Source organism: Podarcis liolepis (assembly GCF_965112155.1).
Source record: "Podarcis liolepis genome assembly, chromosome: 2".
Taxonomy (NCBI): Eukaryota; Metazoa; Chordata; class Lepidosauria; order Squamata; family Lacertidae; genus Podarcis; species Podarcis liolepis.
Window position 1 is genome coordinate 88,664,587 of NC_139555.1, and position 19,178 is coordinate 88,683,764.

The 19,178-nt window shown below is 45.2% G+C and overlaps 1 protein-coding gene across 1 annotated transcript in view; it reads left to right on the top strand.

Annotated features, from left to right (window-relative positions):
* Window positions 1–488: 488 nt before the first annotated feature.
* The window catches only part of PLXND1 (plexin D1), a 150,500-nt gene continuing 131,810 nt past the window's right edge, over window positions 489–19,178 (top strand). Inside the window, exon 1 of the mRNA XM_083491025.1 lies at window positions 489–6,196. Within this exon, the coding sequence (XP_083347151.1) occupies window positions 4,607–6,196 (1,590 nt within the window). The 5' untranslated portion in view covers window positions 489–4,606. The remainder of the gene's footprint in view (window positions 6,197–19,178) is intronic.

The following is a 19,178-nucleotide window of genomic DNA, read 5'->3' on the forward strand; positions in this document are numbered from 1 at the left end:
ACAGAGCTATAATAACCATAGTCCCCTGGGAAGAGGGACTGTTAAACCAGTTTTGAAATTGCAACTCTTTGAGGGGAAAAGGGATCTCCTAACAACTCTAGGCACCCCCAACAAACTACCATTCCCAGGATTCTTTGGGGAAAACAATGACTGTTTAAAGTGATATCATACTGAGTGAAATATAGAGTGCAAATGGGACATATATTACACTAGTGTGATTCCAGTTTAGCAGCTGCCTGGTGTGAAGACCATAGAATCAATGGCTATGACTGTTTCTTCTAGATTCCTTCTTATGGTGCCAGAGTTTGGGCCTCTAATACAAAGAAGTCTGTTCTCTTTTTCCCCTCCCCCAAAGTTTTACCCTATCAGATAATTGGCTGAAGACCCTAAAATGAAAGCATCACAATTCAGTAAAGATATTGGAAATTATAGGCCCAGTATCTCATGCTATCCTTTTGTGAAATGGGGCTAATGATTCTTCTGTAGCTCAGCTGTGTATCGTAATGTTTAATTAACTTATGCTTATAAATTCCTTTGGCACTTTCCAATAAAAGGTGTTAAACATAAGGTGTTATTATCTTCAAAACATTGGTGTTTATTCCTTGCTCACAGTTGGATTTGAAACTCAGAAACTGAAAATGTAAAATCCCAGCAATTATAGGAGTTCCACATTAATAACTCTGTCCATTAGGAATATGATTAGCATGAACTATGAGATAGACGGACAAACAGAGGAAGGGATATTCTGTATTTCATTTAACACAAGCTTTTGGCTAGCCACTGCTCCGATGTATTAATTAATGCTCTGAAGAGGAGAAAAGGCTAGGAAAGCGGGTGAAACAAGCTGGCAGGTGTAGAAATAAGATTAGACAACGAGGTAGGGCTCGCTCCCCATCCTGAGCATGGATCATTCAGAATTCCCATCACCCTTGCTGATGTCTTCTACACGTGGAAATAGCTTGGGTGACACAAGATCTAGAGTGGGCACAAGGAAATAAAATAGGAAATGGAGCCTTTCAACACTAGCAGGCGGGTGACCAACAAAGCAGCAAATCTGCTCCACCAAAGGGAAGCTTTTGCTAGTCAGTGCTAAAATCATAGTCTTTCTTAGCAAAATAAGGCTGTCCCATTGCTTAGGGTCCTGGCATCTAATGAGGTGTGTGGAATACAAAGCATGGGACTATGGATGTCAGTTTCCCAGCCTTTGGGAGGGAGGAAAGCATGTCCTTATAGCTATCATAATAAACTACATCAACACTATAAGATTAACGATAAAGAAAAATGCAGTTGCGTGGTTCCCTCTCCCCCATTCTTTTTTAGTTCTGAGCCTTTAGGGGACACTACAGGCACATTATTAATTTTTCCTTCACATGTCTTTGGAGCATTAAAAGGCTGAATTAGAAAAGATAAAATAATAATAACAACAATTCACGTTCCTGTGATTTAACATTGAATCGTGATTTTAAGGTTAAGGAATCTCTGTATCATGTGACTTTTTTGGGGGGGGGAACGTTGTCAACTCCATGGAGCCAGCAAGGCTCAGAGTTAAAAAATGATTGCTGTTTCCCCTCTGATTGAATCAATCTTGTAAGAAAGCTTGATATGCCATCTACTAGTCACCTCCCATTTCCTAAAGGGCAACATTCTGGCCCAATGCCAGCAACTGCTTCTATAGATACAGAACCTTACAGGAAAAATTAACACTGGAGAATCAGCCACCCACTCTTTGTGTGAGCTTGAACTATGAAGGGGCATTCAACCAGTTAGTCTGGGTGGCTGAAGGCCAATGTGACACAGCAGTTGTGTGTAATTGTGTCATTCTGGGGGTTTTTTCTATATAAAAAAGGCAATAAAAGTAAAATGTAGAAGGGTAAGACTATGATCAGATGAATGGAGGAGACAGTGGAGTGGCTTAACCATTTCCTTTCTGGGGAATTACCCCAGCTGCTTTTCCACCCTCAGGAGAAAAGATACACATGGGTAGAAAGCACGGGGGTGGGGAATACTGAGAAGAAAAATGACAAGACGGTAAAGCATAAAACTTACTCTTTCAGTTCCCTCAATTAAATTCCCAGCACCCCAGAACTGAAGAAGTGATCATGAGACTGCCGAACATGTCAGCCACGTGTCATTTGGTCAGGCCTTAACTAACCATCTGCATATCACAATAAGCTTAGGAACTGAACTTGTGTTCTTTTTGCTTTGTTTCTACATACTAAATATAGCTGAGTGAAAAGTGATTTTCAGGACATGTATCCCCCTACTCATATTTGTTTACTCAGAAGGGTGTGCACTCCTGTAGGTGTGGGGCATTTGCTCCTGAATAATATTTGCGGGGTGGGGTGGGGTGTAAAGTGGCTTGAATTGCCTTTGTTTGCATGAAGATACCCAGATCTTAGGGGCAGAAATCTGTGCCAGAATCCGACAGGTGAGGCAATCAAATGTTAAGAGTCTGGGAAGCTGGCATGGAACAATGGGAGCAGAGTGCTGGGGAATGATGGCAGTGGGAATGTTGCAAGAGCTCTAAATCACAAGAGAAGCAGGAAATGTTTGAAGTGTGTGTAGGCACCAGGAGTTTCAAGTGTCTCTGATGTACCAACAGCTTCCATTTGTGACATGCCACTTTATTACATTTGTAACCCATCACCTTTGAGCAGCTCAGGTCAGAGTATGTGACAAAAGCTCCAGTGATGTCCAGAAAGCTTTGTGGCAGAGTGGCGGTATCTAACCAGGCATCCCAGACCAAAGTCTAAAAGTCTATGCTTTACACAACAGACGTTCTTCACAAAAAGCTATTACTACACTATTTTTTTTAAAATTAAAAATAAATTTGTTGTTGTTTAGTCGTTTAGTCGTGTCCGACTCTTCGTGACCCCATGGACTACAGCACGCCAGGCACTTCTGTCTTCCACTGCCTCCCCCAGTTTGGTGAAACTCATGCTGGTAGCTTTGAAGACACTATCCAACCATCTTGTCCTCTGTCATCCCCTTCTCCTTGTGCCATCCATCTTTCCCAACATCAGGGTCTTTTCCAGGGAGTCTTCTCTTCCAGTGAGCACTCAGGGCTGATTTCCTTCAGAATGGAGAGGTTTGATCTTCTTGCAGCCCAGGGAACTCTCAACAGTCTCCTCCAGCACCATAATTCAAAAGCATCAATTCTTCAGCGATCAGCCTTCTTTATGGTCCAGCTCTCACTTCCATACATCGCTACTGGGAAAACAATAGCTTTTACTATACGGACCTTTGTTGGCAAGGTGATGTCTCTACTTTTTAAGATGCTGTCTAGGTTTGTCATTGCTTTCCTCCCAAGAAGCAAATAAAACCATTGAAAAAAGCATGTATCATTAACAGTGCGCTAAGCAGTGTGATCTAAAACAGGCACTGTCTTCTCAAAATAATGATAGTCAAGAGACGATTCCTCCAAGTGGTGGACTGATGAGGAGGAAACCTGGAGTGTGCTACAACTGATCTGTGGGGAAGGAGGTCCCTGAGATTGTGAACTTGGGAGAACACAAGCAGTGCTCTGCAGTTCAGCACACTCTGAAGTACATTTTCAAACACTCTCGCTGCTCTATGGTGTCAATGAGCAAAACACAGTGGGACTGAACCAGTTCACCCCTCCCTCATCTTACATGCTCGGCATACTTGTCCTCTTAATTTATTCCTGACCCCCAAACCCCAGACAGCCCGACCTTCTCTTTTTTGTTATCCTTTCTGGTAAAACCCTTTTTATGAGTAGGGCAGCACTTCAAGCAGATGGAGAGTTAACTTATTTTCATTGCTGGGGGTGGGAGAGGGGGAGAATAACAGCTTGCAAGGAGAAGGGGTCGCTTAGTGTTGCCTTTTCCTGAAATTAATGTTGTTTGGTTAGGTCTATTTTTACAACTGATTGCAGTGTTGCTTTATGGCTAGAGGAGAAAAGTTTTCTATCTCCTACTCTTCTCCCCACCACCACCACCCTTTCCTTCCGCCTCCCGCTAGTGGAGTCCTACATTCTTGCTTCCCAACATAAAAAAGGAGAAAAGCGCAAAACACAAGAGTTATTTGTTAGCAAAGGAGCTGCTATCAAGAGCTGCTTCTTTGTGTTTGGGGCTGGTGCGGTGATTGCCTTCCAGCTTTGGGGGAAAATTGCTTCAACTTAATCATATTCACATGACAAACCCTAAATAAAGGAGGGGGGAGAGGTAATGCCAAAAAAAAAAAAAAAAGAGGACCACGGAGAAGTCGGAGAGCGGCAGCTTGTCCTCAGGCAGAGACAGAAAGAGAGAGAGAGAAAGGAAGGAGAGAGAGAGAGAGAAGCTGTCAGACTTAGGGGAGGGCGCAGCTTTTCTCAGACGTGCCGTTTTAACCCCATTCGAGACGTCGGTCCAGTAAGGAGGCAAAAGGCTGCCGATCGCTTGCAACAAAGGCTCGGGACTTCCCTCCTGGCGTCACTCCGGAGCTGAGGCGTGTTAGATCCTCTGCAGGAAACAGGTTTTCCTTTCTCGTGCTCCGCTGCGTTGCTTCATCCGCCGCCGCCGCCGCTCTTTCCTTTCCTGGCGATTGCCAAGCCCCGTTTCGCCGAGGAGCCTCATGCTCTGTTCAGAGCAGCAGCCCAGGAGGCAGGATGGTTTCTTCGCCGGGTCGGCGAGGCGCTAGCCAGGTGCTGCCGCGGGGCGATCGCCTTCTCCCAGCCTTTTCCCTCGTGCTCTTGCTGCTGCTCCCGGTGCTCCCAGTGCCCGGGCTGGAAGTGCAGCACAAGTTCGTCTCGCTCACGGCCACCAACAACTTCGCTCTGGATGCGTCGGGAGGCAAGGTGTACCTGGCGGCCGTCAACCGGCTCTACCAGCTGTCGGGCCCCAACCTGACCCTGGAGGTGGAGGAGCAGGTGGGACCCAAGGAGGACAACCCGCTTTGCCACGCTCCGCAGCTGCCCCAGGCGTCGTGCGAGCACGCCCGGAAGCCCACCGACAACTACAACAAGCTGCTGCAGCCCGACCCGGAGCAAGGCATCCTGGTGGTGTGCGGCTCCGTCTACCAGGGCTTCTGCCAGCTGCGCAGCATGGACAACATCTCCGTCGTGGCCGTCGCTTTCCCGCCCGGGGCAGGTGGAGGCGGCGGCGGCGGGGGGGACCAGGTCACGGTGTTCCCCAGCATGCTCAACGTGGCGGCCAACCACGCCAACGCGTCCACCGTGGGCTTGGTGCTCAAGCAGGCCGGGCAGGACACGCGCCTGCTGGTGGCCGCCACTTACACGGGCTTGGGCAGCCCCTTCTTCCCGCGCAACGCCAGCCTGGAGGACCACCGCTTCGAGAACACGCCCGAGATCGCCATCCGCGCTCTGGACGCCCGCGGGGACCTGGCGCGCCTCTTCACCTTCGACATCAACCCCTCCGACGACAACATCTTCAAGATCAAGCAGGGCGCCAAGGAGCGCCACAAGCTCAGCTTCGTGCGCGCCTTCCTGCACCGCGGAGCCCGCCCGCCGTCGCAGCCGCAGCCGCCGCCTTCTCGCCCCGGCGAGGAAAAGGGCACCCCCAGCGGCCGGAGCCCCTACGCCGGGCCTGGGGCCTCCCTTCTCCCCGGCGGCGCCCCTGCCCGGAGCGGCCTCCCGCTCTCGCCTCCGGCGGGCGCCCCGCTCGGCCGCTACGCCTACTTGGCCCTCAACAGCGAGGCGAATGCGCGGGAAAAGGAGAGCCACTCGCACAGCCTGCTGGCGCGCATCTGCCTGGGCGACCCGGCCGAGGCGACGACTCTGAACGGCAGCAGCAGCGGCGGCGGCGGCGGCGCGGAGACCAAGAAGCTGACCGAGTCCTACATCCAGATGGGGCTGCAGTGCAGCAGCGGCGCCTGGCGCGGAGGTGGGGCGGCGTCGGGGGCGGCCGGCGGCGGCGGCGGCGACCTCTTCAACCGGCTGGTGTCGGTCTTCCCCGCCAGCGCCGCCCTGCAGGTGGGCTCGGGAAGCGCTTCGCCGCCCCGGCCGGAGGAGCTGCTCTTCGGGGTCTTCGAGAAGGCCTCGTCCTCCTCCGGGACGGGGTTTGGGGGCCGGCAACCGCCCCAGCCCTCGGCGCTGTGTGTTTTCCGCTTCGCCGAGATTGAGGAGGCCATCCGGGTGGCCAGGAACTCTTGCTTCGTGGCTCCCGACGCCGGGCTGGTCACGGTGCTGGACAGCGTGGTGCAAGGCACCGGGCCCGCCTGCGAGAAGAGGAAAATCCAGGTAAGGGAGAAGGCGGGCGACCCAGAAGGCCTGCCTATCAGTGTCCACAGTTAGGCAAAGTTTGGCCTGCTTTTAGTGCCCGGGCTCTCACTGCCATGTATTTTGGGGGCCCACCTTGTTTTTGTAGTTTTAAGTGGTTTTAAACTTGTTTTCCATAGTGCTTGTTAATAGCAATGTTGTGTTTTAATTTGCTGCAACCAGCCCTGGGAACTTAGGGTGAAGCGTGGGGAATAAATTGTAGCATGATGCCAACAGTGATAAAGAGAGTGCAGCTGAGCATGTCCACAAAGCTGAGCAAGGGCAGCCACCCTCCATAGGGATTAGGAGGAAGACTTTGTGGGATGCGCCTGGTAAAGCAGTTCCAATGTTAGAAGCAGAGGACTGCGTCATTCAGGTGTGTTTTGGGGCTGGGCTGGGCTGGTGATGACTTACTAGGGAGCCCCTCTGTAAGTAGCTGCAGCACAGAGAGTTATATTGGAGAGTGTCCCTTTTGACCAGGCAAAAGGAAAGGTCAACCAAAACCATCAAGGTCATGGAGCACTGTGTCCCCATTGAGCAAAGGTTAAATGGGGGCAGTGTTTTTCAGTTTACCTACTTTGTGGCCGAAGGATTGGATAGGGGCATGATAGAAGTTTATAGAATTGTGCATGGCGTGTGGAGAAAGTGGGTGGAGAGACATTTTACTCCTCCCTTGGAAGTCCAGAACTTGGGGTCACTAGATGAAATGGATTGCAAATAGCTTCAGGGCAGGCAAAAGAAATGGCAGGTTGCTTACCTGTAACGAACGTTCTTTGAACAGTCTGCTGTGCTTCGGGCACACAGTGCATAATTAATGTCTGGGATTTGCTGCCATGCAATTAGATCCTGGCTTAGTTGACTTCAGAAGACACTTTTTGGATGTTTAGTTTAACAGTTAAATCTTCAGTTTATCCAGGCATGGGAATCTGAACTGTGACTGCTGTAAAAACCATAGATGGGGAACTTTTGTCTTTCCTGATGTTGTTGGACTTCAACTCCCATTATCCCTATTAAAAGGGAATAGTTAGGCAAATTCGTGGAAGATGATTTTATCCCATTGCTGTCAGCAATCAGTTGCTGGTGAAGAAGTAGCAGGGAATGGCTGCTGTTTTCAGGCCCTGCTAGAAAGCGTCTGTTTGGCTACTGTTGGAAGCAGAGTAATAGATTTAGGTGGGCTGATCTAGCAAGGTGGTCCTTAAGAGGTCTATTTGCATCATGTGTATCTCTGAAGAAAGACTCATTGTGATAGTAATCCTGTTTCCTGGGCATTTTACTATTTGAGAGCAAAGTACAGATTTTCCATTGGGAAAACAATGTGGGTGATGGAGAAAAGAGAAATCTCTCTGATGAAGCAATCTGCTGAGGCAATTTTGGAATCAAGGTACATTGTTTTGGTAGAATATGGTGCTGTGTTTCCCTTAGTTAGATGTCCTTCTCTTATGTTGTCATCTCTCCACAATGCTGATTGTGCAGATTTTGCACAGGGAAAGCTCCTTAAACAGTCAGTGTAAGCCTTGGATATAGTTTTTTGTACAGAGCTAACTTCTAAAAAATTAAACATTTATATCATGTCCAAAGCAATATGAAAGTTAAAAAGACATACAGTACTAGCCTGCCATCGTGACCCTACTTACCTGCAAACAAGCTCCATTGAATTCAATAGGACATACTTCTGAGATGACATGCTTAAGATTGCACTGTAAATCTGTAGTGTAGCTTAAAAAGCAATTTCTAACCAGTTCTTCAAGGCTTCCTTTGTTTTGTCCTGTTTTGTATTGCAAACAATGAACTTTCATGTATCTGCTGACGGTATCCTTCACATGAATAGACTAAATCAATACATTGGGTCCAAATATCACTGAGCTTTGACAGATTGATTTAGAACCCAGCATCTTTAATCTTTGTAGGTTTGATTCTGCATCCCAAACAAATTGCAAATCTGTTTCTGTGTGCAATGCCTGCTTTCTTCTATTTACTATCATTATTTACACTTGCACCCCTCCTTTCACTTAAGGAATGAAGGCAGCACACATGGTTCTCCTGTTTTCTTCTTGCAACAACCCTGTGAGGTAGGTTAGGGTGTGATATGAATATAAGAAGAGCCTGCTGGATCAGGCCAGTGACCCATCTAGTCCAGCATCCTGTTCTCACAGTGGCTAACCAGATGCCTGTGGGAAACCCACAAGCAGGAACCAGGCACAAGAGCTCTGACTCATCATGAGGTTTCCAGCAATTAGCATTCAGAAGCATTGCTACCTCCAACCATTGAGAAAGAATGTAGCCACCATGGTTTTGCAAGACCAGGGTCTTAAACACTTACACTGGCTTTTTATAATAGTACATTCAATGCTTAGATTGTTCTAAACATTGGTTTTTGTGTGTCTGTTAGAATGCATGTATAAAGGGGACCTAAATTCATAATCTATATCTCTAACTTGCAATTTAGCCATGTTAAAGTTCTATTCGTTGGCATTTCCTCCTCAATGGTTGCAGCTGGACAGAGTAATGGGTGCTGGGGGCCTTAGGCTCTTTTAATCCCTTTCCAACTCCTGTGGATAAACGTGCATAATTAATTAGGGGATTCCACATTAGTTTGAACACAGAATCTCAGTGATCAACCCTGCAACAGTTGTTGTTGTTGGCATCTGTCTTGAGAGCCAATGGAGTGCACCTTCGGGGGTGAAGTCAAACCACTGCGTTAGCAGCACCAAAGTGACTTCCCTGGAGCGCAAGCCTGGGCAGTGCGTATGGGGGTCCTGGGCTGCCCAGACGACAGTACACACCCAACCCTCGGCCTCGCTGATGTGGTCAAAAGGAAAGCAGAGCAATACGTTTGGCACCAGCTTGACTGCAGATGTTGCCAGAAGGAGGTGTACAAGGCACCATCCAACTGTCTTAGAGTCTTCACTCTGGATTTGTGTAGGGCAGAGGTTTAGGATCAGAGTTTTCCTTCTCCTAGATGGGCTACCTTCCTGGGTTGACGAGCCCCACCTGCCTCTCACTTCCCTCTACAGCATGTGCAGAAACCGCTTTCTTGCCTGTTGGACACACTATTAGTCTCGTCTACTCAATCCGCCGGAGCCTGTCTTTGCACAGGTGAGTGCTGAGTACAGGGTGGGAACTAAATATGGACTAAGTAACCCAGAAGGAGCATGCCTACCAGAGGTATTACCCACCCCCTAACACCACATACATAACCTGCAACAGTGAACCTGGTGGAAAGTACAGTTTCTTCCCTAGGTCAGGGACACCCCACATTCAGATTTACTGGTGCATTCAGCACTCCCTGCAGTGAGAGTGTACATGTTAAGATCCATATCCAAAAGTGATGCTGTGAGTGGGAAAGAGGGGGGAGGGATGTTCCCTGAAGTTTTGAGTTGTTTTTTGCTGAAAACATTTGGGTTTTTTCATACCCATGATGACTATTAAATCCATTATCAGTTCTCCTAATGTATTGTGTGGGTCCTTAAGGCCACTTTACATATTACAGATTTAGAGTGTGTATCGTCTTGTACCCCCAAAATGTTTGAAGCTAAATGTATGTGTCTACTTTAACTCAAGCTATGGAGAGCGACATGCTCTGGAGAGCAACAATGACTTTGGGTCTCCCAGTTAAGTTTCTTTGTGTACACTTGGTGAAATAAAAAGCATATGGTAACTTTACATGTGGGCCTTCTTGGTAGTGGCACCCGCCCTGTGGAACACCCTCCCACTAGATGTCAAAGAGAAAAACAACTACCAGACTTTTAGAAGACGTCTGTAGGCAGCCCTGTTTAGGGAAGCTTTTAATGTTGAATAGACTATTGTATTTTAATATTTTGTTGGAAGCTGCCCAGAGTGGTTGGGGAAACCCAGCCAGATGGGTGGGGTATAAATAATAAATTATTGTTGTTATTATTATTATTAGTAGTAGTAGTAGTAGTACATTATAAGTACTTGCTAAATGTGTGCTGTATACCTGCAACATAGGGAGTATCTTTTAGGGGGAAAGATGGGTGAAGCATGGTGATCATCTTTCCCCCCACATAGCTTATATCCATGCAGTATCATATATCAACCCTAGGTACATTGTGAAAGTCAGCTGGGTTCTTTTGCAGTTTACAATGAAGCCAAATGTGCAGTGGTTTTGTGCACACAAATGCATAAAGAATTTAACCCCCCCCCACACACTTTTTTTAAATCAAGAAGTGCCTTTCTTCCCATGTTCTCTGTCCTAAGTGAACCACTGGTGACTCATAGTTTTGCTTCCCCCCACCCCCACTCTCTGCTCACCCACTTTGGGGTTTTTTCTCTTAAGAATGTGTGTTCCGTTACAGTTGTTCTCTTCCCACATATTCCTGCAGTGGGGCAGCTCTTGTATGTGTAAAGTTCAGAGAGAAGGGACACAGGCGGCCTTGTTTTACAGCTTTCAGGGTGAAAGTTTGCTATTGTCAAAATTTGTTACCAACTGGACATAAATGTTAGTGTCGGCTGAATGTCAGTGCCTGTTTTTCCTTTTTTGAAAAGTTACCAGGGCTGCCTTGTTTTCTCTTCCTCTGGGAAAGATGCACAACACATTTCTTCCCGGGGATCATGAAACATCTGTTTGATTTCACAGAGAAGCTGGACCATGAAAGTTTGGTCTTCTCTCTCTGTCTGCCTTCCACTGGCAGTGTCAGAAAGGAGTTTTTCTGTTAACCAAATGCATTTGGCATGGCAGCTTCAATGCTTTGCTAAAGTTTGCGGCCTCACTGCAGTTAATTCATAGATATGCTTCAGTAATCATCAAGTACAGGTTTTAAGCTGCTACAGCCAAGACATTTGGTAATTGGATGGTGTTTCAGTTAATTCCTTAAGGGTGAATACACTAAATATTGCACCGTTATGTAATCACATGTCCCACTGTAACTAATTTTTTAAAGCTGAGATTCTGCTTCTTACAGTGGCTGAACTGTCGACTGCTTTTAGAATCAGATATTCAATTCTTTGTAGGGTGAAGCTCTTTGTTGGGTAAAGCCCATATTTGGACTTTAAGAGGGGCCTAAAAAGAGGGCAGTGGTTAACTGAACATTTTGTTTGTTTTCCTGGGGCTTTTGACTTCTTTGGTGCATACCGGCCACATCTTGAATTAACCATCTTTAATTATATATTAAAAATGATTAATTTAAGGACACTGTTCTTCTTTTTAAATTAGTTTAGACTTGTAGGGTATATTGCTGATATAATAATAGGGTAGATAAAGATATGTAAGCATTCAGACATTGATATTACAGGATTGGGAGGGAATAAAGGGAAAGAGAAAGAAAGAAAATCATGCTTCTGGAGTAAAAAGCAAAATGAAGCCATCCAGCACAACCAGTATGCCCAAAACTGACTTGCTTTGGGATTGTTTCATTTCTTTCCTTGCTTAAAACAACAATAAATATGTGTCCAAACAAATGGGTACCTTTGTACATATACAACAGTAACTTTTTTAGTATGAAAATTGGGGTGGGGAGGTTCTTTTTAAAATTCAAAGGTACCTTGACGTCTGCAATACAAAAATGCAAACACAAAGCAACTTGAGGTTGTTGTTTTTTGTGAACCTGGGTGAAGAGATGAAAATGCATATATTCAGCATTATTTAAACTAATGGGAAAAACACTTCAATAGAAGCGTAACAAGGAAATGGCAGGGCTGAGGGCTGAGGAACTTTTCAGAATATATTAGTGAACATTTATATGGGACACATCACGTAGATAGAAATTTAAGGGGTATTCCTTTTAATCTAGAGTAGGAATAACTGGCATGAACTGGGACTTCATCTCCCATCATATGTGACCATTGGCCATACCAGCTGGGGCTGAAGGGAGCTGGAAGCCAACAACATCTGGAGGGCATCACACTGGCTACCCCATGCTCTACAGACACATTCCAAGTTAGTGGCTCTAGAACTTGGGTCTTGTCACCAGCACTTCGTTATACAATGGACTTGTTCACATGGCATGGCTTACTAGAAGCATGTGAAAGTGAGGGTCCTGGAGAGGAATTCACAGGGCATTGCTTCTCCTTGGTCTTTTTTTCTTTTTTTTTAATTTCCATGCTGCACTTAGCTAAGTCAAAGTTTGGCTGAGTGTGTCATCTGAACTCATGCTCATGGTTTAACTTTTCCCTTGCTAACCATTAGTTTGTAACCAAGTTTTACAGTAGCTGGGATAGCTCAGTCGGTAGAGCATGAGGCTCTTAATCTCAGGGCTGTGGGTTTGAGCCCCACGCTGGGCACAAGATTCCTGCATTGCAGAGGGTTGGACCGGATGACCCTTATGGTCGCTTCAAACTCTATGATTCTATGATTCAATACTAAAACATATACCCAAGTTAGAATTCCAGGGCAAAGAAAAAAGTTTTGGCCTGGGCAACAGGCAAGCCTCTGTTGAGAGGGCATTCCACAGTCAGAGCCCAAACCCTTTAACACTTTTCTGTAAATAAAAATACAGTCTAGGGTAGAAATGTATTCCAAACGTACTTGGTATTTGCCTTTCAGTTGAATTTTTAACCCATAGTCAAAAGTAAGGTAAAGGTAAAGGGACCCCTGACCACTAGGTCCAGTCGTGGACAACTCTGGGGTTGCGGTGCTCATCTCGCTTTATTGGCCAAGGGAGCCGGCATACAGCTTCCGGGTCATGTGGCCAGCATGACTAAGCCGCTTCTGGTGAACCAAAGCAGCACACGGAAACGGCGTTTACCTTCCCACCGGAGCAGTACCTGTTTATCTACTTGCACTGTGTGCTTGAATATAAAAAGCTAACCAGCTTACTTTCAATGCTTTCAAGCTCAAGTGCCTCTAAAAGGTGTTAACTGCTTAGAATAACTGTTATGGCTACTTACAGCAATAAGTCTTTGTGCTAAGGTTGTTTATTTTGGGTTCTTTGCGAGGTTTTTTTGTTTTTTGCTGCATTTGTATCTTGCCTTTCCTTCAGGAATCACACAATGGCTTATATCCTTCTCTCCCTTTTATATCCTCACAGCAACCTTGTGAGGTGGAGCAGGTTGAGAGGCAGTAACTGGGCTCAGGTTTTTTAGTTAGGTGTCTAAGCAGCGTAGAACCCATCTTCCTGGTCCTAGAAGAAGAAGAAGAAGAAGAGTAGAAGAAGAAGAGTTTGGATTTGATATCCCGCTTTATCACTACCCGAAGGAGTCTCAAAGTGGCTAACATTCTCCTTTCCCTTCCTCCCCCACAACAAACACTCTGTGAGGTGAGTGGGGCTGAGAGATTTCAAAGAAGTGTGACTAGCCCAAGGTCACACAGCAGCTGCATGTGGAGGAACGGAGACGCGAACCCGGTTCCCCAGATTATGAGTCTATCACTCTTAACCACTACACTACACTGGCTCTCCTAGACTAAGACTATCAGTTATGTCACCCAGTTGCTGAAGCGCAGCTTGTTTTCAATGCTGCTTCAAACTAGTTATTTAAAAATATTAACTGCCTTAAGTACGTTTGATGACTGAGCACAACAGATAACCTAGAAGAAGTGGAGGAAGGATCCAAATGAATGCAACCGAACACTGGTAAGGGCTCATTATCGAGCCTAACTAGTGGCAGTGAAGGCAACAAAGAAGGCATATTTTGCTGCCTCCATTGCATCCTCATTATGTCGTCTGGCAGCGCTTTTCTGGGTTGTACAGGGCCTTTTACAGGCTGGCCCAAAGGAGGTGATAGAACCAACGGTAGCATGCTGTGACTTGTTTGCAAAGCATTTGGAGGATAAAATCGCTTGCATGCACCAAGATCTTGACTCTGCTGTTATGATGAATCTCATGGGGTGTCCAGAGCACAGTCTAGTCCTGTTGTGTTGGGTGAGTTTCAGTTGGTAAGGCTCGAGGATGTGGACAAGGTGCTTGGATCAGTCAGGGTGACCACTTGTGCTCTAGACCCTTCCCTTTCTTGGCTGATAAAAACCAGCAGGGAGGGAACAGCTGGGCCGGGCCAGGGAGGTGATGAGAGGGGGTGATCCTTGCCTGTTTGAAGGAGGCAGTAGTAAAACTACTCCTTAAGAAATCTTCCCTGGATTCAGAAAACCTAACTAACTACCAGTCAGTTGCTAATCTCCCTTTCCTGGACAAGGTTCTGGAGCGAGTGGTCGCAGACCAGATCCAGGTGCTTTTGGAAGAAACTGATTTTCTGGATCCATTTCAATCAGGGTTTAGGCCTGGTTTTGGCACAGAAGCTGCTTTGGTCACCCTGTATGATGACCTCTATCAAGAGAAAGACAAGAGAACCATCCCTGTTAATTCTTCTCAACCTCTCAGAGGTTTTCGATACCATCGACCATGGTATCTTTTCTGGAGCGACTCTCTGAACTAGGGTTGGGTAGCACCGCTTTGTGGTGGTTCCAGTCCTACTTGGATGGTCGTTCCCAGAGGGTGTTACTTGGGGAATGCTTTTCAGCCCATGGGACCTTCAATGTGGGGTTCCACAGGGCTCAATCCTATTCCCGATGTTGTTTAACATCTACATGAAACCACTGGGTAGAGTTATCCAGAGGTTCAGAGTCAGTTGTCAACCGTATGCTGATGGCCCTCAGCTCTATTTCTCCTTTACACCTGCAGGTGAGGCAGTGGAAGTGCTGGACCAGTGTCTTGCCTCGGTAATGGACTGGATGAGAGCCAACAAACTGAAGCTCACTCCAGATAAGACTGAGGCACTTTTGGTGGGTGGTTCCCTAGATCAGATGGCTGGGAGGTCACCTGCTCTTTATGGGGTTACACAATATCTCAAGGACCGCCTCTTCCCTCAAGAGGTCCGGAGGGTGGCAACACAAGAACGGGCCTTCTCTGCAGTTGCTCCCCGTCTGTGGAATGCTCTCCCCAGGGAAATTTGCCTGGTGCCTTCATTATATACCTTTAGGCGCCAAAAACGTTCCTTTTTAACCATGCGTTTGGTTGATCTTATTGACATCCAACATCCTTTTAGAATGTGGCTCTTTTGGGGGGAGGTTTTAATTGGGTTATTGTTTTTGGTTTGATTTATATGTTGTGGTCTTGTTTGTGAACTGCTCTGAGACCTCTAGGTATAGGGCGGTGTATAAATTGAAATAATAATAATAATAGCAGCGCAATTCAGTTTCATTCTGTTTGAGAAATTTGAATAATAAGAACTATCTGCTCTGAGAATATTTGTTCAAGACCTTTGAATGGGGCAGTCATTTTTTTTTCCAGGGAACAGGAAGCCATTTCAGAACTGGTAGCAGTTCTGCCAACTAGTGACTTGACCTATATTGGCACCACCAGACTCAGAAATAACAAACTTAACATACCCGCAGAAATGCAACCACATCCTGCAAGAGAGCCATTATCCTTGGTGTTGGAGTTTTGAGAAGATAAAATTGTCCGCCATGCACCATGGAAGAGTGGTAGAGAGAGAGAAAAAAGGAAGCCACTCAAAAAAGATGTGATTAAGTAAGCATGTGATTGAATCACATGCTTAGACATGCCCTTTCTTTCTTTCTTTCTTTCTTTCTTTCTTGCAAAACACTTCTGTGGCCACCAGATCCATTGAGGGAGAGTTTTATAGACATCTCCTGTTTTTTCCATTCGAAAATTGAAGCTGTGTCAACAAATAGTAGTGATGCAAGTACTTTTTAGCAGGAAAAGAGCATAGGAGGTAAACGGGTTAAATCTTTCCTCCATTCTCTGCTAAGTCTGTGTTGATATTTTGTAAATATGGCCCATGTTTTTGCACATGTTATAGTCACATCTAGTTTGGCCCTAAAGGTGTACTCACGGGTGTGCAGGGTGCAAGGTAGAATTTTATTTCATAAATTTATTCCCCATTCAAAAATCTTCTGAGGCTAAAACTTTTCTCGCGATACACTTCAGTACCAAAGTTAATAAATCTTTGCAAATAAATACTTTTTTGCAATTTTAAAAAGGCAAGACTTTGAACAGAAAAGTACTAATTCATGCTAAAGGACTGAAAGTGGAGATATAGGTCAGAACAGTAATGGGTGAGGTGAGGACTGTGCATGGCACATTCCATGCGAGATGCAGCCAGACACATATTGCAAGGGTCACTCAAACTACATGCTTCACATTTTTATGTGACCTTTAAGTATGCCACATCATGTGCTTCATCTAGCTGTGATCTTTAGAACAGCTCTTTTAGATAAGTTACTATTATTATCCTCCTCTGTGTTGTAGATGGGGGGAACGGAGAGTACAGTAATTTTAATTGTGCATTGCATTGAAATCCAAATATAAGGAAGGGCATTAATAAATGTTTCAAATAAATAGTAAGCTACTGGTGAAATTCAAACCAGGAATTTGTTTATCCACAGCTCAGCTGGCTACTACCTTACACCAGTTTTTGTTAAAATGTTACATTTGATGGCACAATTACCCCTGGTTGTTATTGTTTTAAATAAAACACAGTCATGGGAATTTGCAAATTTTAATGGTGGAGCAGTAGACTGGGTATTTAATCTCTTCCCCAACCCAATTGCTTTTCCACTTCCCAGAAAAAAAGATATGGGTTCCTATATCTTTTTCCTGGAGAATGGAAGGACAGCTTTAAAAAAAAAAACAAAACCAGAAAACCACTAGATGAAAAAAGGATACACACTCTTTCCTTGCCAGTCCTCTTGTGAAATTCACAGTCTTCTGTGCATGCTGTATTATTATTATTAAGTTAGGAAAAACTTACTAGCAACTACGTGTAGTGTGTACACTATGTGTAGTGTGGATCAAAGAATGAATGCATCAGTAGTTTGTAGATTAAGGTTTACCGCATCTTTGTAAGAAGTGGCTAGATTTGTGCTCAAGTGTAGGCTTTTTATGATTAGTTGATTATCTTTGGGAGAAATATTATAGTGATCAAGAATGACTTAGAGTCATTTCTAGACTATATAGTCCATCAATTTTCAGTAGAACCTAGAGCCCTAAGGCTGCTCTCCTAAGTGATTTTATTTTAAAGTAGGTTCCATGGATATTAATGGTACATATTTCCAAGTCAATGTGTTTAGGCGTGCAGTAAAAGTTACTTTGAGGCCTTTGAAAATAACACCCGTAAAATTTAATAGATATAAAAACAGAACTCTGTATCTCATCTAGTTGTCATAGCAATTAGAAATTCTTTGACAATTACACAGTTCCATATTCAAGGATCCTGGGTTTCTGTTCAGCACCTGGCAAAATCACAATATTAGAGCTGGAAAAGGTGCAAGAAAGGGCTACTGATAATTCATTTGGAGCTATGTAGTTTAGAAGTTTATAAAACTAGACATTGTGTAAAGAAAGTAGAGAGAAGTCTTTCTCCTCTCATAACTTTAGAACCTGGGATCACCTAATGATGCTAAACCAGTGATGGCCAAACTTGGGCCTCCAGCTGTTTTGGGACTACAACTCCCATCATCCCTAGCTAACAGGACCAATGGTCATGGATGATGGGAGTTGTAGTCCCAAAACAGCTGGAGGGCCAAGTTTGGCCATCACTGTGCTAAACAGTGGGAGATTCAGAAAGGGCAAAGAACAGGACTTTATCTGAGCATAGTTAAAACTATACCTCATTACTTCTTTATTTCATACACTACTTGAAATAGGAATCACCAATTTTCATGGCTTTAAAATGGAATCAGACAAATTCATGATGAATAAGAATAATCATTGGCTGTTAGTCATGAAAACTGTATGCTAATTCCAGCATCAAAGGCACCATTCCTCTGTATATCAGTTGATGGAAAACAGCTGCAGGAGAGGCCTGCATGTTCCTCTTCTAGACTTCCCATAAGCATCTTGTTGGCCATTGTTGGAAATACCGGTAGGTTGTTGGACAAGATAGGCTCTGGGCCTGATCCATCAAGACTCTTCTTATGTGAAGACTTGCATGGTTTTGTAGGAAGTATGGGTGGGGAGTAATAATCCAAGCATTGGTGGCTCATGGAGGAGCGGCTTTTGTGACTACTCCACTCTTGACCACACTTTCCTCTCCTTTCCGTACTTGACCATCCCCTTACTGTGTTGCCTTGAGGGTAATTACAGTTCTCTGTAGAAGCAAATGTAAGTTAATCTGCAACCACAAGAATTTATTAATTCTTCTCCTGGTCAGCACTACCCCAGTAAACATAGGATTGAAACATTTATCTCAGTACAATTCATCAAAATCATTATGGGAACCAGTATTATTATTTTTTCCAATGACCTAGATTGATGTTCTGTTTCAGACTGTGGTTTGCCTTGAGCCTTTGCAACCGGGCATACTAGAAATTTAAATAAATAATTAGTTTTTTTAAAATTCTGTTTTAAAATGTAAAATATATATATATTTCCAGTTGATATAATTTGTGCATAGCTCCAGAAGTCTGAAATGCAGACTCTTATATGTTTGTTCTTCACATTTTCCTCTCTGCGTCAAGGCTTCCAGCTTCCAGCTGGGAGAAGGTGATTGCTTCAAAGTGATCAGGGCAAACAGAAAAGAAGCAACAAGCTAGAGAGCTATTCTGCATTTGTAGAAGTACAAAAGCCCCCAAGCGGGGGGGGGGGAGCACTGAGAACTATGTATGTTCAGTGGCCACCTCAGGCTGGCTGGCAACTCAGATGGGGGTGGGTGGGGAACTGCATGGAAGGGGGATGAAACCATAAAGATGAGATGGATGACAATCTGGAATAGTTTTGCAACGTTTTGTTGTGGGTCCCACTTTCTTTATAGAAGGAGACTGACAGTGAAGCTAAGTGGAGATGCCACCAGCTAAGGAAAATGCACAGGGAGCAAGACAGTTCTTTAACCCTGGATGGGTAGTTGCCTGAGGCCAGGGCTTTGAATTGAGACCTGGGAACTGGAAGCTGAACAGGAGTAGCCCTAGACCAGGGGTTGTCAACCTGGCCCCTACCACCCACTAGTGGGTGTTTCAGGATTCTAGGTGGGCGGTAGGGGGTTCTACGGCACAAGCTGAGTCCTCATTCCATCAAGCACTGGTGGGCGGTAAGGAAATTTTACCATCAAGAAAGAT